This window comes from Amphiura filiformis, chromosome 16 (assembly GCF_039555335.1).
Source record: "Amphiura filiformis chromosome 16, Afil_fr2py, whole genome shotgun sequence".
NCBI lineage: Eukaryota > Metazoa > Echinodermata > Ophiuroidea > Amphilepidida > Amphiuridae > Amphiura > Amphiura filiformis.
The window spans coordinates 28,916,745-28,943,904 of record NC_092643.1 but is presented as its reverse complement, the minus strand read 5'-3'; the positions used below and the strand labels follow the sequence as shown (position 1 = coordinate 28,943,904).

Sequence of the window (27,160 nt, the reverse complement as noted above, 5' to 3'; positions counted from 1 at the left end):
AGAGAGTGTCGCTTCTCTATCTTTATTTTCTCTGGTTGAATTCAGTATTTTCAGATAGCGGCTAAATTTTGCCGTTTTATTCTGTAGTTTTATTGATGATATTCACAGAGAAATCATCGAAGTTTTTGTAAGGCTCAGTGACAATGATTAACTGACATTTCCCCGTGAAATAATCGTGAATTATACGATCTTTAGCTTCTTTTCGTTGTTGAAAGGATTCAATCATGTTTCACCGTTGTTCATCACCGTTTAACAACTCGCGTCCGGCGCGTCTGCGTGGTTTACTTCGCTCGGGCAGCTAAAGCTGCCCTCGCGAAATAAACCACGCAGACGACGCGGCCGCATCGTTGTTAAACGGTGATGAACAACGGTGAAACATGATTGAATCCCTAATTCAGGCATCATTTCAAAATTGTTCTGTTTTTCCTCAATACAAATTTGGATGAATCCAATTGGGTGTAAGTTGGGACATGTGAAGGCCTAAATATTATAAATACAAATGTGCGAAAATCAGGTTTGATAAAAATTATTTAACGAAACTTATTTAAAAATCGTACATTATGACTTTAAAATACTTAAAATATTATAATATTTCAAAATTATTATTATCTATTAGAATATTAGATTGGGCTATTAAGCTTTTCTGTTATTTTTACGTTCTTGGAATTAAAGATATAGTTTACTTTGGTATAGGTATATCTTACAAAATCATGCATCACGTACTAGAAGCGCTGAACTAAAAGTTTTAAAAACTTTTTTCTTGACCACTTCAGAAAGTTTTTGTCAATGGCGCCCTCATCATATCGACTGCTAATTGTCACACAAGCTGCGTATAGCAGTATGTCAGCTGCTGCAATAGGAAACCCTGCAGAGTGAAACAAAGGCAATTAAATTGCCCTAAATTCTGCATTTCCTCATCAAAGTGTTGATAACCTGGTGATTGTAAGTTAGCCTTTTTGTTTCTTTACATGTATGCGATAGTCACGGGCTAATGAATGATGGAATCATGTGAAATACTTGTAAGCTTATCGACTCTAATCTAGTAATTTTAGTTTCAGTACATGTATGTATACACTGTTCACTGTACATGTAGGTATGAGAGGCAAACCTTAGAACTATACACATATGCTAGTCAGCCAAATTCGCCTAGACCGGGGCCCAAACTCAATACATATTACATAGAAATTTAAAAGAACAACCAGGTCAAGGAAACCTACATAAATATGTTGTCTATACTTCACGTTCACTTGACCCAAATATATATTTTTTTTGGTGATAAGATAATCGCACATGGAATTTTAGAGGGATTTTGATAACAGTTCCACATAGAAAAGCTGCTATCGTCATGAGACTAAGATTAGAAACACCGCCGAAATGCTGTTTTGTTAGCTGAATCTTTTTGACGAAAGTCAATCTTTGACAAGATCGAACTTTGCTACGGAAAGTGCTATGACAAAAAGGTTTTCAGTTTTGGCTTTCTTTACTCAAGGGCTTTAATTTGATATAAAATGATGCAGTTTGATGGCAAATTTGAATTGACTTTTCATACCTATACATTGGATACTCAGTATCGTATATAGCCTGCCCCGGAGCCTGCTAGGCAGGTCAGGAGATTCTTGTCTATGGTCAGGTCCAGTTCCAAAATAATTGAAACTCCAGGGCTCTGCCTTGGAGTTTCAACACCTACAGTGCAAGTGACTCAAGATTCATACATACTCACGATATAACGACGTTTCTGATTGGATTTGCGCCCTTTTTTGCTGGTCATAAATACTGTTTATGACCAGTACGCAGGGCATAAACAAGCTGCGTTAAGCAGCGTTGGAACCCAATTAACGCGATTTACGATTTGCTAGTGTTGCGTACACGCGCATGTCACCGCGCCCATCACAGCGGGCGCAAAGAGATGAACGCGTTGACTCTCCGGCCGTTGACCTCACGAGCTGCTTCCTGCAAGTAGGCCTACTCATTTTCTCCCAATTTTTGAAGGAAAACAGTATGAAAATGTTATTTAAACTTATTATTTTCATTTGTTTTGGATTGCTAACAATGTTCAGAATGTTGGGTATGTATGAACGGGGTTCATTCATAGGATTTCGGGCATGATCGTTGATTTATGCCCTCGGCTCACGCCTCGGGCATAAACAGCGATCATGCCCTCAATCCTATGAATGAACCCCTAATTCATTAATTTGTCACATTGATGTGCTTTGTAATGACAAATGTAATTTGTCACATTGATGTGCTTTGACATGATTTTTCTATACTATATAGGCAAGTTCATAAACTTTTGAAATTTAATAAATTCATCTAAAATTGCTTTCATTAAAAAGAGAATCCTTTAACTTAAAAAATGAGGGGTCAATCATGTATGTAGGCCTATAATTGGCAATGTTATGAGGAAAAGTATGCTTGCCTGAATGTCCCAAATGTTGTGTCCAGAAGGGCCTACATGTACAGCATTATGAATGATTTGAACAATTTAAAAACCTGTGAATAGAGGAATCTTTTTGCTACCCTCACAATTTTTTTCTTTTTGAAAATCATTTTTTGTTGGTCAAAAATTATCACATTTTCCAAAAATGATGCTTTCAGAAAAAGTTGCACTTTTCAACATCCTATCCATGTAATGTACAAAAACGTTCTCGATATCAACGTGATCAATGTAAATTGTTAGTTAATTTGTCTTAAATTTTATGTGTCCGATTACTCAGTCACTCATGCAATCATCTTTCAGTATAAAACAATGATTCATTTGACATGAATTTTGACATGAATGGGGTTTTCAGTCGGTGTTTCAAAAATGGTAAAATCACTATAGGAGTAGAAATAAGGTTTGCAGTGTGATGCTTGTTTCTTTCGCTGGCTAGAAGAGATGAAAAATTTACTTGCAAATTGTAGACTGAAACAGTTGCAAAGATCTATAGTAACGGCTCTCTTGAATAAAGGCGTACATGACAAAGAAGAAATGGCCAACAAAGATTGGAGTTTGGAAGTCGGCATTCAGCCAATTAACTGCATGCAGCCAATTAACTGCATGCAGCCAATCTCTTGTGGCCACATCATGAGTGTTACACTTTTATCCAAGAAAGCCATCATTTTAAATCAAAATGCAAGATGCTTCAACTGACCCAATACAGGTAAATGTTCACCCTTTTGGTCAAATTTATGCATGGAGAGCTCATTTCTCCTTCCTAGTGATTTTATCATTTTGAAACAACTGCTGATTAAAAACTTCAAAATCTCATTTTACGCCGAAATTAAGTTCAACAAATCTTTGTTTTGCACTGAATGATGGTTGCATGGGTGCCTGAAGGATCGGAGACAGAAAGTTGAAGAAAAAAAAAGAATTAAATCAACCATAACATTAATATCGATAATGTTTTGTACATAATGTGGTAAAGTGCAACTTTTTCTGAAAGCATTATTTTTGGAAAATGTGATTATTTTTGACCAAAAATATTGTTTTTGCAATTGAAACAACTTTTGGAGGGTTGAAAAACGATTCCTCTATTCACAGCTTTTTGAATTTTTCAAATCAACAACATATGTCAAGTTATGCAAAGAAATGTTTTGTAATTTTAGGGGGAGTTATTTCTTTTGAACCCGGTAGTTCTGGTCTCATTTTGTTGCTTTTTTATCTAGCTCAAATTGTGGAAAGTAAAATCTTCACATTTTATTTACTTCTTGAGATATTGCAATTCAAACAATGTGAAGTCAGGGGTGGAGGATCCTACGGTTGAGGATCCTACAATTGAGGCATGTGTTAAAGGATAGGGAATGTTGATTTTTTAAAAGTGCCTCACAAATATATTTTCACTGTAACTTCATAACCCAGGAAGGTATTGAGGTGGATTATGTACAATTGCTTTGGTATTTGTTATTAGTTTCAAATGTGATCAATTTTATGCCAAGCTAGTTAATTTGTGGAAAGTAAGATTTTCACATTAATTTAATTATATGTCATTTTTAGCCTTTTCCAATATGTTACTGTGTTTTAAGTATTCATTTCATTTCTGCTCCGAAATTTTTCTGAAGGTCATATTTCTTGAGGGAGTTACCTTGCTGCTGTAAAAGTTGATATTTTTTGGATGGAAATTTGATGTGGAATACAATATATATGCCACTGGTTTTTGTGTAGGGCATGAAGGAAAAAAGTTTCAATTGATAATGTCATAAAAATCATAAAAATTATGTATGGCGCAACGAGCAGGAAAATTTGCATAGCGTTTCCCTGCGGTTTTCCTAAGCCTTTTTAGAGCGTTTTATTTCAAAGGCACCCCAAGAATGTGCGCCAAAAATTGCTTGCCCCCCTTCTCGGCTTGCCAAAAATTTCTTGCCCCCCTGGCTTGCCCCCCCCCCAATTTTACCCTCCCCAGGGCTCATAATTATTGCACAGCCACTAAATAAGTGATGTTGAGGAACATATAAGCTATCACATACTTTTTGACCGCTCCGTTTATGAAATAAAAGAATTTTACGAAACCTTCTCATTTTCAAGCCTTTCCACAGAGTCAATATCTATCGGTGGTTAGCAAATCTTCTCAGGACAGATCCAAGTAAGTAAAATTAGGTACTCACTAGAAATATTTTGATTCCTATCAGGAATCTTGTTCACTCTGGTTTGTGAGTGTTGGCGTTTCTAGTAGTTGTTATCGGCAAGATCTTTGACTGATCTTGATGACGTCACATGGGTTGCTTGACGATTGATGATCTGATCGTAGATTCAATCAAGTCTATACACCCCTCGTCCTTGTTCATGGTGGTGTTACCTCTGCCTCTAATCCCGATGATCTCTTTGAACCCGTTATTTTGTTAGCCTCCTGGTCAATAACTTTGGCCTCCTCCCACCCAATTAAGACGCATTATTAATTCAATATGGCCTTGGCAATCTGAATACTAAAGATCATCAATTGATATTTGAATCTGTGGAAAGGCTTGAAAAATGAGGGCATTTCGTAAAAATTTTATATCAAGAACGGTATGAACAATTGTCAAAATTCAAGTATATGATAGTTGATTTATTTCTCAACCACACCAAGTTTTTAGGTTTGTTTTGTTGTGACATTAAATTCCCAAACAATTAAAGCCTTATTTTTTTTATTCTTCATTCAAAATGTTGAAATAATATTAGTAATAACTGCCGGGATGGGTTGATGTCCATTTTAGTTGAAATAACAAGGTAAAGTGAAAGAAACCCCACTGGTTTGGTCATTTGACATGCAGTTCTATGGGAGGACATATTATCATAATTTTTAAATCTTACTATAAATAGGGGAATGTTGTATGTATCTATGTATCTATGTATCTATGTATCTATGTATCATGGAAAGGCTCCGTCAGTTTCGATCCAAATGTCGCCAAATTCATACGGAGATCGATGAATATACGGGGAACGTGTTTAAACTTTATTTGGTTGAAAGCGGTCAAGAATTGGCCGCAAAATCAGGGAAAATGTGATACGGTGCTATGCTGGGTAAACAAAAACGAGAGTCAGTTGTCAAGCTAGCCCGTGCTTGGCGTCGTGCGAGGCGTATCTAATGCTCAAGCGCAGCGTAAGCAGCATGAGAGTCGCGCAATGAATGATAATACGGGTGAACGACCGACCGTAGGCATAATAAATACGGGGAAAAGATGTGTGCTTAAAAGTACAAACAACATGAAGAGGTAGGCCTACTGTAATTTAAAAAGAAAACAAAATGAGGACAAACAGGTAGGCCTACGAGTATGTGGGTTAGCCTATAGTTAGTCACAGTAAGAAAATGAAAACGGGAATAAAATAGGCTAAAGAAGGAAAGAATAATAAAATCTAATAAAATTAGATGATTTAAATAAAAAAAGCTATTAAACTGAGGACAGAACTAAATAAATGACATGAAAACGGGAAATCATAAGCTAAGCAGCAAATAAAAATGAAGTCAACAGGAAATGTAAGAAAGGACAGATTTAGAAAATAATGGGAACGGGATTGAGTAAATAAAAAACATGGTAACGGAAATTTGCAAGCTTAGCAGTAAAATGTTTTTAAAAAATGGAACAAAATTGGCCCATGTAGAAGAAACTAAAAAAAGAAAGAAAAGAAGCTAAAATGGAAACTTAGGCTTAACGAGGGTCAGACTCAGATAAATGAAATTTACCTTTTCAATGATTCTACCTGTTCAGTAATTCCTCCCGTTTTAGTGAACGCTCCCATTTACTCACCTAGCGGGTGTCCCGCTAGTTATGATAATATGTCAAATTTTGCTCTGTTGACCTACAAAGACAACAAATTTGGCCGATTCCATTTAAGTGCAAGTTGGGACATGTGTAAACATTACAAATATGCAAAAAAATCAAGTTTGAAAATAATTAACCAATTTCATATTATAAGATCGTACATTATGGCTTTAAGTTTCCAACGATACAGCTCTTTCAGGAACACCCTGTATATATGATATCTGTGGCACCTGTATATCAACTTAAAAGATGCACAATTGTCTTCCTTGCACTTTTAGCTTTATGATGATATAACAAATTGTGACAAATTTATGACAAACCTGAGATGAATTACTATCATTTTTTGGTGAAAGCATGTTTATTTTTCTAATTTTGAGCATGCAAGGTAGTGCTAATTTAATAAAACAATTTTTGCTAAATAATATTCAGCATCTAGTAACTAGTAGTTTCACACCTCACGGCGATCGTCAGACTATTGCGCTGTTGTTATATATAACACAGTCCCGGGAACACAGTATGTACAAAGCATGCGGGACACATCAAGGGGGCATTAGGGGGCAAAGTGAATATCAGGGGGGGAAACAAATTTATTTTTTTTTCTGGGGGGGCAACAGGGCAAGAGTTCTGACTGGGGCATTTCCCCCTGCCCCCCGCACCGCCAATGAGGATAGTGCCAGTGCCGTATTATGACCACCGGTGTAACACTCATTGGCGCTGGTAGTAAATTCCAATTTTTGTTGCTTAGCCTCAGTTGTTCGGCTCCAAATTACATGTATAAGGGGACATATCTGACAGTAAAAGCTAACATTAAATGGAAAAAAAGAAATACTAATCTATTTTTATAGTTATCAATATTGCTTTAATATTGACAATGTGGTGAAAATTAATAACAAATGTGTAATTTGCAATCATTTGTAGAGATTTCTTCATTCTGACAGCTAAGTACAAATGTGAATGCACCCTAAACTATGGCGACACATCAGCACAGCACTTCTCTGAATTCCTGGTCAGAGCCTGGAGTTTCAATTATTGGAACTGCTAGCCAAGTATGCCACACTTGCAAACCTAGCTTGACATAAATGTTTTCTGATTTGCATAGTATACATTGTATGGTGAGCGATTCTCATTGGCGGCAACTGGGGAAGCAAGAGTTTTGACTGGGGGAATTTTCCCTATGTCCCCTCTTGGCGCCGCCACTGGCGATTCAAAGGGAGCAGGTTTTGAGATTTTTTTAGGTAGCAGTCGGGTAGAGTCCGATGCTGGAAAGTACTATAAACGCTACATGTAATTCATAATTTTCGCATGTTCAATGTAAGCATTAAATTTGTATTGTCCGGCAGCTTTTAGACTAATGCCCCCAGTTGCGTAGATTTCTTTATGACATTGGGGGGAAGGGGTTAAAAATTTTTTTATTTAAGTACATGTATAGTGAATCCAGCACCTTTTAGCGACAGAATAAGTTTATGTTACATATGCGCGCGAAATATTTTGCCATCTTTAAGCTACATTTTGTATTAAAACTGTAGAAATATGATGCAAAAGTGGAATAAATTCATGCAGAGCATGCAAAAATGTGCACTTTTGGGCCTAAAATGAGGTTACTTTGGTCAGAAACCCACATAGAGCCATCAACATTGGGGGTGATGATTGTATGGACAATTTTTTGCCTACGATTGTAAGAAAACATGCAAAATTGAATGTTTTGGACCATTTTCCCTCAAATTGCAAAATTATTAAAATTGGACTTTTATTGCCAGTTAGGACTAACTAAAGGATTAGGATTTAGCTATGTTTCATTTGGCAAAACAGGATAATATTTTAAACAAAAAAAATTAGTGCTGTATTTTTCTGGAATGGGGAGTAATGTTTGACAAATATTATGAACGTGGTTGTACTGTATTGTGACTAACAACGTGCAATAATACTAATTACACATTATTTTTTGTTTAAAGTGAATTTTGAATATAGAAGACTAATTATTATTGTTGGTTTAAAACAATAAATCTAGCTATGAAATAATTTGGAATATGGAATTAGGAATTATGTAATCATTGATAGGAAAAATGTCAAGATGATAATATAATGCTGACTTGATATTTAACTGATTATGAATCTGATAGAAAGATAAACTTGAACTTGTAATTATGTAATAAAAGTTACATCATTTTAATAGCCATTGGACAGAAGGGTTTGGCGTGCTGTTGTAGTTTGAGGACACCACTCATCTTAAGCAAGTAAGTAAGCAACAACAAACTTCATAACCCTTGCACCCCCAGCAGAAACTCTAAATTACGAAAATGTTCACTTTTTACAGCAATTTTGCGCAAAATTTGGTGGTCTGGACATCCCCTGAAATTCACTTTGCCCTCCCCCAATGCCCCCCACAAATTCCTGGCACCGCCGCTGCTCATTCTATGCCCAAGTTGCACCCTTTCTTCAATTTATATGAGTATGTGATTCTAGCATTCTCTTTTATGACATTTTCAGTAGATATCGATGAAAAAAGCTTACTCAGTTGATTCAATTGATTCCGATTTTTCGCATATTCAATGTAAGCATTAAATTTGTATTGTCCGGCAGCTTTTAGACTAATGCCCCCAGTTGCGTAGATTTCTTTATGACATTGGGGGGAAGGGGTTAAATTTTTTTTTATTTAAGTACATGTATAGTGAATCCAGCACCTTTTAGCGACAGAATAAGTTTATGTTACATATGCGCGCGAAATATTTTGCCATCTTTAAGCTACATTTTGTATTAAAACTGTAGAAATATGATGCAAAAGTGGAATAAATTCATGCGGAGCATGCAAAAATGTGCACTTTTGGGCCTAAAATGAGGTTACTTTGGTCAGAAACCCACATAGAGCCATCAACATTGGGGGTGATGATTGTATGGACAATTTTTTGCCTACGATTGTAAGAAAACATGCAAAATTGAATGTTTTTGGACCATTTTCCCTCAAATTGCAAAATTATTAAAATTGGACTTTTATTGCCAGTTATTTAGCTATGTTTCGTTTGGCAAAACAGGATAATATTTTTTTAATACAAAAAAATTAGTGCTGTATTTTTCTGGAATGGGGAGTAATGTTTGACAAATATTATGAACGTGGTTGTACTGTATTGTGACTAACAACGTGCAATAATACTAATTACACATTATTTTTTGTTTAAAGTGAATTTTGAATATAGAAGACTAATTATTATTGTTGGTTTAAAACAATAAATCTAGCTATGAAATAATTTGGAATATGGAATTAGGAATTATGTAATCATTGATAGGAAAAATGTCAAGATGATAATATAATGTTGACTTGATATTTAACTGATTATGAATCTGATAGAAAGATAAACTTGAACTTGTAATTATGTAATAAAAGTTACATCATTTTAATAGCCATTGGACAGAAGGGTTTGGCGTGCTGTTGTAGTTTGAGGACACCACTCATCTTAAGCAAGTAAGTAAGCAACAACAAACTTCATAACCCTTGCACCCCCAGCAGAAACTCTAAATTACGAAAATGTTCGCTTTTTACAGCAATTTTGCACAAAATTTGGTGGTCTGGACATCCCTGAAATTCACTTTGCCCTCCCCCAATGCCCCCCACAAATTCCTGGCACCGCCGCTGCTCCTTCTATGCCCAAGTTGCACCCTTTCTTCAATTTATATGAGTATGTGATTCTAGCATTCTCTTTTTATGACATTTTCAGTAGATATCGATGAAAAAAGCTTACTCAGTTGATTCAATTGATTCCGATTTTTCGCATATTCATAATTTTCGCATATTCAATGTAAGCATTAAATTTGTATTGTCCGGCAGCTTTTAGACTAATGCCCCCAGTTGCGTAGATTTCTTTATGACATTAGGGGGAAGGGGTTAATTTTTTTTTTATTTAAGTACATGTATAGTGAATCCAGCACCTTTTAGCGACAGAATAAGTTTATGTTACATATGCGCGCGAAATATTTTGCCATCTTTAAGCTACATTTTGTATTAAAACTGTAGAAATATGATGCAAAAGTGGAATAAATTCATGCAGAGCATGCAAAAATGTGCACTTTTGGGCCTAAAATGAGGTTACTTTGGTCAGAAACCCACATAGAGCCATCAACATTGGGGGTGATGATTGTATGGACAATTTTTTGCCTACGATTGTAAGAAAACATGCAAAATTGAATGTTTTTGGACCATTTTCCCTCAAATTGCAAAATTATTAAAATTGGACTTTTATTGCCAGTTAGGACTAACTAAAGGATTAGGATTTAGCTATGTTTCATTTGGCAAAACAGGATAATATTTTTTTAATACAAAAAAATTAGTGCTGTATTTTTCTGGAATGGGGAGTAATGTTTGACAAATATTATGAACGTGGTTGTACTGTATTGTGACTAACAACGTGCAATAATACTAATTACACATTATTTTTTGTTTAAAGTGAATTTTGAATATAGAAGACTAATTATTATTGTTGGTTTAAAACAATAAATCTAGCTATGAAATAATTTGGAATATGGAATTAGGAATTATGTAATCATTGATAGGAAAAATGTCAAGATGATAATATAATGCTGACTTGATATTTAACTGATTATGAATCTGATAGAAAGATAAACTTGAACTTGTAATTATGTAATAAAAGTTACATCATTTTAATAGCCATTGGACAGAAGGGTTTGGCGTGCTGTTGTAGTTTGAGGACACCACTCATCTTAAGCAAGTAAGTAAGCAACAACAAACTTCATAACCCTTGCACCCCCAGCAGAAACTCTAAATTACGAACATTTTCACTTTTTACAGCAATTTTGCGCAAAATTTGGTGGTCTGGACATCCCCTGAAATTCACTTTGCCCTCCCCCAATGCCCCCCACAAATTCCTGGCACCGCCACTGCTCCTTCTATGCCCAAGTTGCACCCTTTCTTCAATTTATATGAGTATGTGATTCTAGCATTCTCTTTTTATGAAATTTTCAGTAGATATCGACGAAAAAAGCTTACTCGGTTGATTCAATTGATTCCGATTTTGCGGAAATAAACTTTGTTTTGCGAGTTATGCATGATTATGTGTATTACATTGCTCCATAGGCCACTGTATCATTGTAATTTTGTTTCGGTGTACCATTATTCAAATTTGACCATATTTTTGCTAAACAAATTTTAATCTGCAAGAATTTTTTGTGCTAAACATTATTTATGTAGCCAGAGGTTTCCAGTGGTATAAAAATTTCCAACTTTTTTGAGAAAAGGAGGGGGATGAGGCTGTGGATCACAAAATACCCCTTTGAATAATCATTTTGACCATACCGTATGGTGACCGGTATGTGTATATTACAGATAGATCAAACTATTCTCTTTTCTGAATCCTTATGATGAGAGGTACATACATTGGTATGGTTTGTAACCAGATTTGACCAACTTTAAAATTGGATTCCAGCACAATTGGCCATTTTGGTTTTATGCAAATTAGGCCCTTTTCCCCTATAATGGTAATTTTTCAGGACTCTCAGTACTTGGCATCCTGGGGACCTTGTCATAGAAATACTTTGTAGTGAAATCAAATAGTTTGATTTACCAGGACCAGGGTTAGGTATATATTATAAATTTTCTGTACAGTGATATTTAGTCAGGTGGTTAAGGTAGATTCAATCATCCTGCTTCACTGAATGAAATCAATTAGTGCACTATTTATAATCACATTTGTAAGCTAAACCTTTTATCCCTACCAGCTAGAATTATTAAAAGCATTTAATGTAAAATGCCTAATATATCTCAAGTATTATCACAGCAAGTTCATATTTGCATAAATATCAATTTGCAGGCTGCACGTGTCAGTTACATAGATAGTTATCTACCCAGGGTAAAAGGGTTGCCACAATGTCAGCCCAAATGGGCAGTGAGCAGGCAGGTAGGCAACAAGTAGCCCAATTATCAGCCTAAAAGAACAAGACACCCAAATTCTTTAATTTTGAGCTGTTAACCAATGCTAAATTAGAATAATTACTGACACTTCTGTACAGATTTTAATTATGAATAAAGTGGCCATAAAACAAAGGGTCGATGGTGCTGCAAACATTGGTCATATTTCTGTTCATTTAGGGATTCAATCATGTTTCACCGTTGTTCATCACCGTTTAACAACGATGCGGCAGCGTCGTCTGCGTGGTTTACTTAGCGAGGGCAGCTTTAGCTGCCCGGCCAAGTAAACTGCGCAGACACGCCGGACGCGAGTTGTTAAACGGTGATGAACAATGGTGAAACATGATTGAATCCCTTTCAACAACGAAAAGAAGCTAAAGATCGTATAATTCACATGATTATTTCATGCCTGTTAGTTAATCATTGCCCCTCAGCCTTACAAAAACTTCGATGATTTCTCTGTTGATATCGGCAATAAAACTACAGAATAAAACTGCATGTTTAGCCGCTGCCTGAACAATATTGAATTCAACTTGTAAAGCTTGAATACGCACACATGTTCTAGGCATGACGAATTTTGGCGCTCTAGCGTAACGCGTAGTCTCGCTTCGCGTTCACATATACGCTTCAGTAAAAGTGTGGATTCATCATGGATTAACAACGGTTGGCTCCTGTACAAAGGTATAGGAAGAGTTGTTGAATTGGCAATTAACACTTCTTTTGAGGCAATTTTGGTATGGATGTGGAAGTTTATTTTTATTTTTCCAAAATTATTTTGACAAGTAACCCAAATTTGCCTCATGAATAAAATTTTGAAAAAAAAAAATTAAAAACAATTTGTTTTTAACTGTCTTAATTTAATGGAATAGTTGGCTTTGTATTTATGGGTCCTAATGTTTTTATTACTTTTCCCTAGAAGTGTGCTCCACCTACATACACAAACCAAACTTGTGTGTTTAATGTGTGTTCACTTATGCTGAGAAATTAACATTAAAATTTTCAAAGCCTCCATTCCTTTTCACTTGCAAAAGTAACTAAAGTTTTTAACATACTAGTACTAGTAGTAGCACCATGAGAGTATCACTAGCCTTGTTCAAGGCCCTCTAAGTTTCATCCCTCATGACCAGCACTTGAATCCTATCACTACTTTTGGGCTCGCCAAGTCCATGATATGAGAGCTGCTTATAATCATGCGTAAGTTAAACCAGAGAAGATGTAATAAAGAGGAGGGTCAACGGAATTATATCCTTGAGATAATCCCGTAGGTAATCCTGTCGCATCTATTCATAGTCCTTTATTCTCAAGTAGTTAGACATCCACTTGAAATATCCTATGATGATGTTATGTGTGTGACCGCCCATGGTTGACCAATTTTCACTTCAGAATTGAAAATATTTCCCATGTTTCTATAAAGAATTTGTTAAAAAGTATGAAACGTGTGTGTTAAGGACCTGCTGCTTGGATGGGATACCACATGTGGGTAATACAAGAAAGAAATCGAGTGCTGTAAAATTTCCCCCCAAATCCACCATTTTTTGTAAATATATAAATTTCTAAAGAAGAAATTTTTAGGATTTTTTAGAGAGGTGATGATTATTGATCATTTCTATTTTATTATTTTATATATTTTCCTGTCATTTCCTGCCAACCTAATAAAGATATTCTGATAATTGATAACATTCTTTATCTTAAATAATAGAGTCTGAAAGTGGCAACAAGTAGCAAAAAATTATAATTTGCCATAGAACTTCAGTCATATTTTATCTGAAATCTGACTAGATGACAGGGTCTGCATGCATGTTGTGTATAGCATGATGACATGCACACACTGACCTATCCCTAAAAGCAGTTAGCTGCAACTTGTGTATCACACCCATCCTGGGTTCAAACCCTATTGTGGTATTCTATTGTTAAGCAGCTAAATAGGGTGATTCATCATTTACTTTGAGTGTAACGGTCTCACACATATTTTGTTTGAGGATAGCTTGATCAACCTCCTCTTTATTACATCTTCTCTGGTTAAACGATCAAACTCAGGTTGAGCTTGCGAGCCCGTAGGCGGTTCGTTTTGGCGGTTCGTAAACTCAGTCCGAGCTCGATTTTTCAACGTACGCACGGTCATTAGTAGCCATAATCTGTGGCCCTCACTGACTTGGTGAGCCCGAAAATAGTTCCGCGCTACATGTATACATGTATAGATATGATTCAAGTGCTGATCATGAGGGATGGGGGGAAATCTTAGAAGGCCTTGAACAAGGCTAGAGTATCACATGCATTTTCTTCTCACTTCTGAGGCATGGCAAGCCTTTGAGATATTAGCCCAATTGGGCTGTTATGGTGGGTTCTGGCAATACTGCAGTGATTGTTATCCTGATTGTTGTACTGCATGTACTGAATGACAGAGCAACTTTTAGCTCGTGTTATTTTGTCTGCAGTTGTATGCATTGGTAGCATACATTTTACATTATTGGTTTTGCATTGGTAGCTGAGACAAATTTGTTCTCAAGATTGGTAGCAGTTTGAAAACAGAACCAACAGGTACGTGAAATGTTCACTTTGAATGTTGTTTACATTGGGTGAAATGTGTTCTACTTTTGAAATACTGTTTTGTCATGATTTTTATTATAAAAAGTTGTAACTATGATTATTGGCGACCCCAGGTAAAATAACTGCTATGGACTCTCAATTTTGTTAGTTTATATATTTTGTTAGTTTATTTTACAAAGAGACTACAAAGATTAAGAGAATCAAGTTGTAATTTCATCAAACTTTGCATGAATCAAAATTAATAAACATAGATTGCGAGAATCAAGAGTATGGAATAGGTTTGAATTTAGGAAGAATTGTTGATACATTCTCATTCTCACCGAATTTGCAGCACTGGAATCTGTAGGAAAGATTTGAGTTCTGATTCTTTTAGTTTAGATTTTTTGATCATTTGAATATATAATTGCATTTGAAACTTATTGTGAACTGATTTTAAAAATAAGGGAAATGACTTGTGTCAAAATTATTGATTTTGAGTAATTAGTTTGTCTTATTTTGATTGGTTTAGTAATTAAGGAAATTATCATTTATCATCAGTGTCCAATTTCAATAGAATTTTGTCAAAATGCAGAAGTTGATTCAATTAAATGCAAATTTATGAATGATGCTGTTGAGTAAATTTGAATTTTGTTGACACATGGCACATTTCACTTCATATATTAGTATATTTTATCATAAATGCACTAACAAATTTTTCTGTGACTCTGTTTGTAACTGGCTGCATAGGCATTTACCAATTGAAAGGAATTCATTGTGAACCAAAACTGATTTTCATCACTTATACCTTGTTCTTTGGAAAGGTCATTATTTTATTGTTTATGTATTGTGTGTAGTGCTGTTCATAGGATTGACAAATCATTTGTGATTGGTGAAAAAAAGGTTACTGCTTTTCTTTGATCAAAGAGTTTGCCCCAAGATTTACAAGTAATTTAGAATCTAAAATAATGCGATACATTTTAATATAGTTTTGCACATTTTTTAAAATGAAAGTATGCTTGCGCAGATTTTTTGTAAAAAGTGGACCTAAATCTCCCTAAAAATTACCCCCTTTTGAATGTTTCACCATTTTTCTCCCATTTTTGGACTTATTTATTGAATAAAAAGTGTACCTTTGTGCCGGGGGCACCCTGCACGGTCTTGAGTTTTGTGTATAATAGTGTGTGCATGTGTATTTGGAGATGTGGTGTGAAAATTTCTCTCTCAATGTGCTCATACTTTGTGTTTTGAGAGAAAAATCTATGTAAACTTTTGTCACTTTTGAAAAGCTCTTTTGTATCTGAATTGGTATAAATTGGGAAAATAAAGTTGCACCGTGCTGAATGAGGTATCAAAATATGCAGAACAAAATTCTCTTATTCACTGCTTTATTGGCAATTTAGGTTTAGTGCATCATCTTTGAGATATTGCTTTTAATAATAATAATAAGAGAGATTTTGTTTAAGGGGGTACTACACCCCTGCCCAATTTTTGTACCTATTTTTGCATTTTTCTCAAAAATTATAGTGTATTGGGGACAAGTAAGATATGTATAATATAGGGCAAGGACTACAACTACTGCACTGGAAATTTTATTTCAGCACAGACAACAGTTGTGGAGTTACAGTAAAAATGAGGGAAAACCAGTATTTGATCAATAAATCAATAACTACTTGCTTTGAGTTGCTGAATTTCCAGTACAATAGTTGTAGTCCTTGCCCTTGTAATATACATATCTTACTTGTCACCAATGTGCTATAATTTTTGAGAAAAATGCAAAAAATAGGCACAAAATTGATCAGGGGTGTAGTGCCCCCTTAACATGTACTTTTTGTATGTAGCATACAAAGTTCTCTTGCTGGTTTGCTATTCTATATCAATCCATGATGAACTTAGTCTTGCCTATTTCATATAAGAGAGAACATGATATTTTACCAAGATTACCATCGATACAAGTATCATAATGCACAAATCAATTGTAGTCCCGGCCCCCCAGGGGCCGGGGATAGCGGGGACCTACCCGGGGATGTAATTTTGGAAACTGTTACAAACATGTTACAGTCCCAGCTTAGTCCCCGCAGAGTGGGGCACTATTTCTGTGTACATCCCGGGGTACATCCCCGGCCAAGTCCCTGCCCCCAAGCCCGGGCACCATGTTCAAGTCCCCGAGTGTTTCCCCTGCATGCGACCCGCACAGTTGTGAGTACTCTTCTATTACGCCCGGGTACACTCCGGGGTAGATCCTGCCTGTTTGAGAGGCATTACATCCCTGTACACTCCCCACTCGTCCCGCACTGCTTGAAGACACATTGAGTTGTTACATCCCGCCAAGTCCCGGCTCGGACCCGCTATTGCCAGGCCCTGGGGGCCGGGACTACAATTGATTTGTGCATAATATCTAACATAATATCTAATGTATGTGTTGTATCTTTAGGTTGTGAGTGGTATTTATTTAATGTGGCAATATTCATCTAAGTTGCAAACTATCAAATAGTAAATCAAATAATCAGATAAAACCAACACTGCTTGTGTTAGATAACACATTGGTAACTATAATTACACATTAAGCTGACCTCTCGTAACTGTATAAACACGGGTACATGGTAGCATAATCAAAGAATCTTTCATATAATCCTCTGAACATGGGTATGTATCGGGGGGGGGGGGTACTCAAGTTTGGTTTTGGTAGGGACCTGCCGCTGAGATTGTCGAAGTGGACCCATAAATATACCAATTTTTCAAGAAATTTGGACCCATTGATATACCAAAAGTCAAAATTTTCGGCCGAATTTAACCAAAATTGTCTTAGTTTTTACAAATTTTCCCACAATTTTGGGAAAATGTTGAAAATTTTTGATAGATTTTAAGGAAAAAATGGCTGTTGAGAGAAATTTGAAAAAAGGACCCATTCATATATACCAAAATAGGCTTTGAAAAAGGGGTCATTGATATACCAGACGGCTAAAAATGCTACCCATGTTTGCGGCACGTCCCCGTATGGTCATTTGTACTGAGTACCTCACCGGGATGTATCCACATGGCCCAAATCATAGACCCTTTACACTCCTCCTTTTGCCATACATAAATTTTCCCAGCCACATTTCCCTAATATGAAATTTAAAAAGAGGAAAATTAAGTTCGGCAGAGGTAGGGCTATAACTCACGCCGCGATCATGGATACTGTATGAGCCTACCGCCTTAGACCACTCGGCTACCTGTCTTGTTGGTATCTATCTTGAAACTTATTCAAACATATAATCGCAACTTCAACATAGGCCTACCATGTGACAAGCAAAGGCAGAAAACGTATCATATTTTGAAATTTTATTTGCTTAAAAAATGTGTATTAATAGTTCTCAATTGTTGATAACTGTGTGTTCTACATAGACAGAAATCCGACAAAAAATGGGCCTCTCATACATGCACAATACATTTATTGATTTTGACTCGCCGGGCTGCACGTGCTACTCCTATATTTAAACATATCAAAAGAAATAAGTCCCCCTCTGAAAATTTTCGTCATAACATCGTAAAGTAAAACTTTGTACCAATAAAACTTACTTAGAAATAATTATATGATTGTTTACTAAGTGTTTTGTGAACTGAAAATGAAAGATGTCCATGACTTCATGGCTGAATGAACCCAAATTGAAGACAAAAACTGCCATTTCCAAAAGTCACAAAGTAGGCCTATGCTATGCCTAATGCTATAGGCATAGGCTATGCTATGCCTATGTTAACTGCAAGGCGTATTGGGACAAGGAATGGAACTGGCCATCTTACAACTCACTGTGCTGAACTCTGCACCAAGGGGATTTGCATGGCTGAATGATCAAGAATGATATACATTACAGTAAATGTTCACTTGGTGAGGAGTTTAAACTGCACTCAAACACATGTGGTTTTCCATTAGTAACAAGCCATGAATCAACTTTTGTTGCAGTAGATCATGGTGCTTTTTAAATGATTCTTGTCTATACCTTTTAATATGGGGTCTTTAGTATATATTTGTGTTAGAACATGGCTTCAATCAATTGTTGTATTCAGCATGTGTGTTTCTTCATTATGTACATTGGACTCATTTCCACTCAATCTTTGATTCACATTGTAAATCGGTATGAGGTGAGATTAATTATCTTATCAAGTTAGATTGATTACTCAATGATTCGGGCATTGTGCAAATTTTGTTATGATTCCAAATCCACATGATGGTTATCTCACTCTTTTAGTCCCAGGTAAGCTATGAGTATGACGTGGGTTAACTGCTGCTGTGATTTCATGTAGGCTATGTCTAACGGGTATCTAGCCATGCTTATCTCAGGCTATAAGACAGCGTTCAAGCTTTGACTTACGTTTGGCAGACAGAATGGAGGAAACTTAGAGTGAAAGATATCCTACTTAAAGGAACTTTTTCTAGGGTGAAATTTTGTGTAGAAACTGAATCTGACATAAAAAATGCATAATTATCAACTTGAACATTTTCCCCATAGCACTGTACAGGCATATTTCTGCCCAAAATCGTCAAATTTGAGCAAATATTTTTGTTAAAAAAATAAGTCCTTCAAAATGGAGATACTTAGGGCTAAACAAAAACATGTTGCTCTAGAGAAAGGTATTGGTTAGAGCAACATGTTCTTTGTTTAGCCTTACACCTCCCAGTTTTGAAGGACTTATTTTTTTAGCAAAATCCATTACTTTTTTTACGCCTCAAATTCTTAGGGGGGGGTAGCATATTGCAAGTTATTTTCTTTTCTGTAAATCTAGCTTACTTATTTGTTATATCACTATTTAGCTATTGATATACTGAGCAAAATGACACTTAAAACATCCCTATAGCTCATACCATTGTGGAGATATGGCATTTTCAAATCGAAAATGAGGCAAATATTATACTTTTTTTTTTTTTTTTTGTCACCCGAACCTTTGAGTTTCTACCCCTTCTTCGAATATAAAGAAATATATTGATCCCATTCAATGCTTTTAATATCACAGTTTTACCCTTGTTACACAATTAGCATAGAAAATTAGGCACTATTTGATAGTTTTCATGTTCATACACACACAAGAAATTAGCAAGTCAAAATTTTGTCACCCCAAAACGGCCATTTTCGCCAAAATTGGACCAAAAATGAATTTTTCTCAAAATCAGTGAAAAATAAGGGTTTTAAGTGCCAAAATCTGAAAATATGTCACATTTTACCCCTAATAACATTTAAGTAATTAAGAATTTTGACTGTTTGTACCCCTAAATACTTTTTTCACGGTTTGTCCGCCAAACGTAAGTCAAAGCTTGAACGCTGTCATAAGCCCCCGGACTGTAGGCGTTTGTAATGAATGATTTTGACCAAGAAGTCTGTTATTCGTATTATAAATAAAAATTCCTTTCAAAGGAATAGGGCGAGCAAATGAAAAATTATCAAGAGAAATGAAAGAATGAGTAACCCTTCACAATTAAAAACAGGAAAAATATGACACAACATCGATTTCCAATGGGGGAATAACACAAAACGTATAAACAAAGTTAAAAGAGTTTTGAACTTTATAGGTTTATACGTTTCTGTGTTTGCCCCATTGGATGTTGTGTCATATTTTCCCTATCTTATCTTATCCATTCCTTTTGGATCCATCCTTTGGTTCCCTGCTGGTCAGTTAGAACAGATATTCCCTGTTTTTATATTAACCCTTCACATCATAACAGAAAACGTTTTATATTAGCATTTTATATAAAACATTGTTATAAAATTTGTGTAGATAATAGTTATTTAAAACATTTTCGTAATCATACCTAGAGCTAGTTTTTTTTATCATCAGATAGGAAGACTTCTGCTCATCTTCTCTGGTGAGACAACAGGTCTGGCACTTTTTATCAGAGTCATTATGGTCCACTTTATGTGACACTGACAGAAGTGATTTGTGAAGTTGAATTTATATTCAACAACTCTTCCTATACCTTTGTACAGGAGGCAACCATTGTAAATCTGTGATTAATCAACACTTTTACAGTAGCGTATACACCAACGTAGCGTGCATACGTGTAATGCGTTTAATTCATCATGCCTGGAACCTATGTGTGTATTCACGCTTACATGTTGAAGTCCGTATTTTGGAGATATCGGCTAAACATTGTAGTTTTATTTCTGATATCATCAGAGAAATCACCAATCTTCTTGTAAGGTTGAGTGGCAATGACTAACTAACATTCCTCATATTATAATAACCATGTGAATTTGACAATCTTTAGTTTGTTTTCATTGTAGAAAGAGATTCAATCATGTTTCGCTATTGTTTATCACCGTTTAACATGACGCATCGTCTGTGGTTTACTGTGTGGCTTTAGATTTAGCTGCCCAAACGAAGTAATCATGCAGACGTGCTGAATTTTGAATCAAATATGAAAATGTTGTAGTTTCTTTTGGAATAATTATTGTGACTGTTTTTAATTTGAAGAAAAAGTGTGATATTTATTCAGTCACTGTATTATACCTAAAGCAACTTTGATTTAATCACTGATTTGAATATTTTTCTTTAATTTCTGCAGACAAGATTTTTCAAGATGGCTGTCCTTCATCTTCTGGCCATAGTTGCATTTCACCTCCTTATCATATCAGAGGCTAAAGACAGTGACTTTATCTACAAAGAGTTCACCAACCCCAAACGAGATACATTCGTCTATGGTACATTTCCGAAGGATTTTGCCTGGGGCGTCGCCACTGCTTCATATCAAATAGAGGGCGCTTGGGATGCGGATGGCAAAGGACCAAGCATCTGGGATACATTCACTCACAATGGAAGGTCACACAAAAAACAGAATGCTGATGTTGCTTGTGATAGCTATAATAAATACGAAGAGGACATCGCGATGATGAAAAAATTAGGCGTGTCACATTATCGTTTTTCTCTGTCATGGCCCCGTATTCTACCGAAAGGTTTTGCGAATGAAGTTAACAGGGAAGGGATCGAATATTATAAGAAGTTGTTGGATGCATTGCATAAGGCTAACATTGAACCTATGGTGACATTGTATCATTGGGATTTGCCACAAGTATTACAGGACATGGGAGGTTGGGAGAACGAAATGATGGCAAACTATTTCGCTGCTTATGCCGATCTTTGTTTCCAAGCGTTTGGTGAGCAAGTGAAACTATGGATAACATTTAACGAGCCTACAATATTCTCATTGTTTGGGTATGAACTCGGCACCGATGCCCCTGGGTTGCCGCATAACGGATACGGAGCATATCGCGTGGGGCATACCGTCATCAAAGCTCACGCAAAGGCGTGGCACCTGTACGATCAGAAATACCGTAAAAGCCAGGGTGGTAAAATATCTATCGTGTTGCATGGTAACTGGTTCGAGCCCAAGAATCCCGACTCGGAATTTGACCGCGCAGTGGCCGAAAAAGCAAGCTACGTTGAACTAGGCTGGTTTGCTAATCCCATATTCGGTGATGGCGATTATCCTGCTATCATGAAAGATATGATCGCTAACAATAGCCGCATTCAACAGCTTAGCACATCACGTCTACCAGAGTTCACTGAGGACGACAAGCGCATGATAGAGGGCACTTTTGATTTCTTTGGTTTGAATCACTACACTACAAACTTAGTTGCTCACAAACCAACAGTGAGTGAACATTTTGCAAGTTTCTTCATGGAATTCAATGGGGAAATGTCGCAAGATAAGGAGTCATGGCCAGAGCCTGCTGGGTCTCCATGGCTATATCCGGTTCCGTGGGGATTAAGGAAGCTACTTAATCATATCAAGCAGACGTATGGAGATGTTCCTATTTATATCACAGAAAATGGCTTCTCAGAAGGCGAAGGACCCTTGAATACCAAAGATACTGCGAGGATTAATTATTATAAAGCCTACATCAATGAAGCTCTTAAAGGTGGGTACATTGGGTGAAATCCATACACCCCCTATGGAAGACATGACCTTAATCTTCTACATAGGGAGTGTGAATTTCATTCCATTTGAAATCTACACCCCTTGTGTGGGAGATTAAGGACATAGATAGGGATAGATGATATTAACAGAAATAACCCATTGCAAATTTGCAAGGGGACAACCAAAAGTTTGATGATCTATAAACAAAAGTGCCTTCGTTAGGAGGCTTACCCTTCCCTCTTCCCTGTAAAGTATTGCAAATTTCAACCTCAAAAGATTAACTTTGACCGACATTTTAATGTTTTTACAAACATATTCAAGACTTTCTGACCCCCTCGCCCGTAATGAAAAAGAAATTTCATCTACAGAACATCATCAAACTTTTGGCTTGTTCCCTAAGTTGAGAAATTTTATTAATATTGATGCAGTAAAGATTTTAAAAGTGTCAGTTCAGATACAAAAAATTCCATTTAAAATCCACACTACTCCTGTGGAAGATTTAGCTAAAGTAGTTACTTCCACATAGTAAGTATAAGTTATGAATAGAATAGACAATGGGTAACTTCCATTTGAATACTCACTCCATTGGGAAGATATAGGTAAAACCATAACACAGGGGGAGTATGGGTTTCAAAATGATTAACCCTGACCAATTACATTTGAAAATCTAATCTTCCACAGACAAATATGACTAGTCATAAAGAAAACAATAAGAAAATAAATATCGTCATCATGATTTTTGCAATTTTTGGTATTATAGGTTTAAATATTATTCTCTTCAATTACACCAAGTCCCAAAGCTGAATAATTTAAAGTTGTATCATATGAAACACCACTATGTGATGCACTTTTTTCTATGTTTACAGCATTTTTCTGTTTCACATACTGACATAACTTTGGAATCATTTTTACCCATTATTTTGTGATCCTAGCATCATCTTTTTATGACAATTTTCAATAGATATCCATGGAAAGAGCTCCAAAATTTCAGTTGATTCTGATTTTATGTTTGTGAGTTATGAATGATATGTATATTACAATGCTCCATAGACCACTGTGTTGAATTTTTTATTATGTTCTGGTGCACCTGAATGTAATTCAAATTTGGCGATATTTTTGCTAAACGAATTAATCTGCAAGAAATTTTTTGTACATAAACATAATGAAGCAATGTAGTCAGAGGTTTCCAGTGGTATAAAAATCTCAACATTTTTTGAGAAAAGTGGGGATGAGGCTGTGGATCACAAAATGCCCTTTTAAAAGCTAAAATACGAGGGGCAGTCAGTGTTTATGTAATCATTGAGAAATACCATGAAAACAATCCACATATGACGTCACAAGTCAACTCTTAAAACATACTGACTGACCCTCGTAATACAAGGTCCTTTGAACACTTGGGGACAATTTTCATACATTTAAGATTTTTAATGTGACTATAACATTTGATTTTCTTCCATTTCTTTTTACCACACACAGCTTACCTCATTGATAGCGTCAACTTGAAAGGTTACTTCGCATGGTCACTCATGGATAACTTTGAATGGCGTTCTGGTTACAGTGAACGATTCGGCCTCTATCACGTTGACTTTGAAGATCCAGAACGACCAAGAACACCCAGGGAATCAGCTAATGTATATGCAAAGATTATCAAAAACAATGGATTCCCAGTTCAGGCAGGGACCGACCACACTGAGCTATAATGTTTGTATTCATTGTTTTTTTGTTAGATGTATTTGTATTCAATATTTTAATTTAAAAGCAACTCAATTGTTGTCAAATAAATGACATTATGATCTAAATCATGTTAACTGAAATGACACTACCCCATCGTATATTGCTGTAATATTTATGGGAGATGAGGGCTAGTACATTAAGTCCAATGCAAAATACTGTATTTCGTCAAATAAACGCCGGGGGTCGTTTATTAAAGGTCAATTTTAGAACCAAAATTCCTGTTAAAATCATTAGGTAAACTTAAAACTCACGCTAAAATGACGAACTATGAACTAGAAACACTGACTTCTGGTTCACTTCCAGGTTTCCAATCCAGATTTTCGCCATGCTATCAACATAAGATAGCATGGAAATATCGGCATTTTTCAAACATCTTGGTTGAAAAAAGTGGTGGGGGCATTTATTTGAGGGCGACTATTTGACGAAATACGGTAGTTTATAAGGCTGATGTAATAAGACTTGTATAGGCTTAGGCAAGGAGTTGGGTACCCTATGGGCAACCAGATGAAGCTGGTGTTGGTTTTGTGCTGCCTATGAGATAATTTAGAAAAAAATTCTTTTGACCTACTTGGACAAAATTTCTTGAAAAAACTTTCCTCAAATCAATGTTACAGTTGTGTAAAATCATTTGTGTGTGTGTTCTATTACAGACAGATGTTTTCTTCTGTATGTTGACCCGTTCAGTTGAAAAGGTTGCCACCCCCTGACCTAAGCACTTCTGACATTTTCTGAATCTTTGTGAAAGAGAATTAATATTTCACTGGAACTTAGTAGGGTGCATTTAACTAACATTTGTGCCCGTCCACCATAAACTGGTCTGTGTAAAATATATTAGAAATTTGACCTTTGATGAACCATAACTTCACTTCTAGATATCCGATGAAGCTGGTTGAGGTGTCATTGGTAAAGCTGAAAGAACATTCTTTCAAAATCTGCAATAAACAGAAAATGATATAGAGCCGACTTTACTACCACTTTGTGGTGGATGGTCACATTTATGATGCACTGTAACTCCTAAGCTCATAATAAGGCCCAATCACATCTGAATTATGATTGGTTTTGGAAATGTATGTGAAATGCATCTCAAGTTGAAGGGACCGGATTGGGGGGGGCTACTATCAATTACCCTCTTTTTCTAAGCCAATTTGGAATATAGATGGGTCATTTTTTTAAAAATTCGCCCCAATTTTTTTCTGAATTTTTTTGTCTCCCAATTTTGCCGAAATCTAGTCAAAATTTGCCAAAACTTTTGGGAAAAGTTTAGCAACTTGCATTAAATTTCTTGGAAAATTGGTATATGGATGGGTCCACTTTCAAATTCATGCAGCACACCTATAACTACATGTATACCAAACTTGAGTACCCCCTCCCCTGGGTGCAGGTCTTATCTATAAGAGAAGGGAATCATCCTGCATCGGTTACCGGCACTCATGATCCAAGGCAAAGTCGGCTTTGTACTATTTAGTAAGTTATGATTTTCAATGATTATTTTATTATTCTTAAATATTTGATCACATAATGAACATGTAATATTATGAAATGTTTGAATAGTGTAAAATATTGTCACAAAATCACAAATCCACCCATAATCACAAAAAGTATTAATGCATGTGCAGCTTTTAGAAATATGTGGTGCTATTCCGATTTCAATTTGTAAGATAGCAGAATCAGATTGCATTGCTTCCTCTGTAAGTGCAGCCTTGCTATTTAAGATTGCGAATATTTGAACAGAATTTTGTAATATATTGAAGTAGAGTATAAATTAAAATCTAGCATTATAGGGCCAATTTTGTGACAAAAATTGTGACCTTAAAACAAAAAGTTTGAAAATGGTGTACATCACCATTTGCATCTGAAGTCTCCATGTATTGAATTAAGATTTATGAGAGCCCTCCGTCCAGAGCTGAAGCCATCCATTTTGTGTACAGAGCCACACATACATGTAGCTCACAGTTAGGTTTGAAAAGAGTAAGGACATTCAGGGTTATTAGAGACCTTGCGAAATGAAGTTACTTTAACTTTAACGTCTAGAGGATTATAGAGGATTATGTATTCAAAACCACCTTGGTTTTGAATACATAATCCTCTACAATACTCTATACGTTAAAGTTAAAGTAAAGTTCATTTCGCAAGGTCTCTATTAATGCTCTGCATGCTGGCCATATAGACTTCAACATAAGATGTCCCAAGTTTTGAGATATTTCAGGAGCTATCACAAGAACCACTAGGCTTGTTGGTACTCATTTGAATGCATTTTGCATGCTGATTCCAAATATGGTCATGAAACTGTACAAATTGTTTTGAAACTTGTCATCTGCAGTCGACACCTGTGTGGAGAGAGTTAAATAAAAACCATGACTGGTCCAATCCGTCCCAGGGTGTTGTTTAAATACACAATCTGCAATGCCAAGTTTGCACTTGCGGAGAAAGTGATTTGATTATTATTATACAAATTGAAATATGAATAACATAAAGTTTTCACTTTTTAATTATTTGTTCCCACCGTATGTTATTATTTAATATATTACTATATTATAACTTTATAACCATCTTTAACCACCTGCTAAATGTGCACCTTCTTTAGATGTAACATTTATGAAGTTTTATTTTAGGAAGGAATATAAGATCAAGTGCTCATTTGAATGGGAATCCGAATGATGAACCTCAAGGAGTCATCATATTATGGGACCCATTAGGGAAATAACACAATGTGAAACATGTATACCATTGTTATTGGGGAAGGATTCCTTTTTGGAATTTCCTGATGTAATATAGTACTATTATAACTTTAACCACCATCTTCAACCACCTGCTTATTTCACCCACCTTTTAAATAAACTTGTTTTTAAGATGCTTTTTAATACGTGTTGCTGAACTTTTTG

The 27,160-nt window shown here is 35.8% G+C and overlaps 1 protein-coding gene and 1 long non-coding RNA gene across 3 annotated transcripts in view; both read left to right on the top strand.

Annotated features, from left to right (window-relative positions):
- Positions 1-828: 828 nt before the first annotated feature.
- Positions 829-25,399, top strand: LOC140135843 (cytosolic beta-glucosidase-like). 2 transcript variants are annotated; one of them, XM_072157481.1, is made up of 3 exons: positions 829-942; positions 21,192-22,545; positions 24,021-25,399. In XM_072157481.1, exons 2-3 carry the CDS (start codon positions 21,207-21,209, stop codon positions 24,242-24,244), a joined length of 1,563 nt encoding a protein of 520 aa, XP_072013582.1. In that variant the 5' UTR covers positions 829-942; positions 21,192-21,206; the 3' UTR covers positions 24,245-25,399. The 2 variants fall into 2 exon arrangements, with proteins under 2 accessions (XP_072013582.1, XP_072013584.1); XM_072157483.1 differs by lacking the exon at positions 829-942 and adding an exon at positions 14,604-14,668.
- Positions 13,941-27,160, top strand: part of LOC140135844 (uncharacterized) — a 216,649-nt gene continuing 203,429 nt past the window's right edge. Inside the window, exon 1 of the long non-coding RNA XR_011856577.1 lies at positions 13,941-14,148. This is a non-coding gene — a long non-coding RNA (uncharacterized lncRNA). The remainder of the gene's footprint in view (positions 14,149-27,160) is intronic.

Coding starts and splice junctions, on each gene's coding strand:
- LOC140135843 (XM_072157481.1), top strand. CDS start 21,207: ATGGCTGTCCTTCATCTTCTGGCCATAGTTGCATTTCACCTCCTTATC. Junction 22,546..24,020: donor CATCAATGAAGCTCTTAAAG/GTGGGTACATTG, acceptor TACCACACACAG/CTTACCTCATTGATAGCGTC.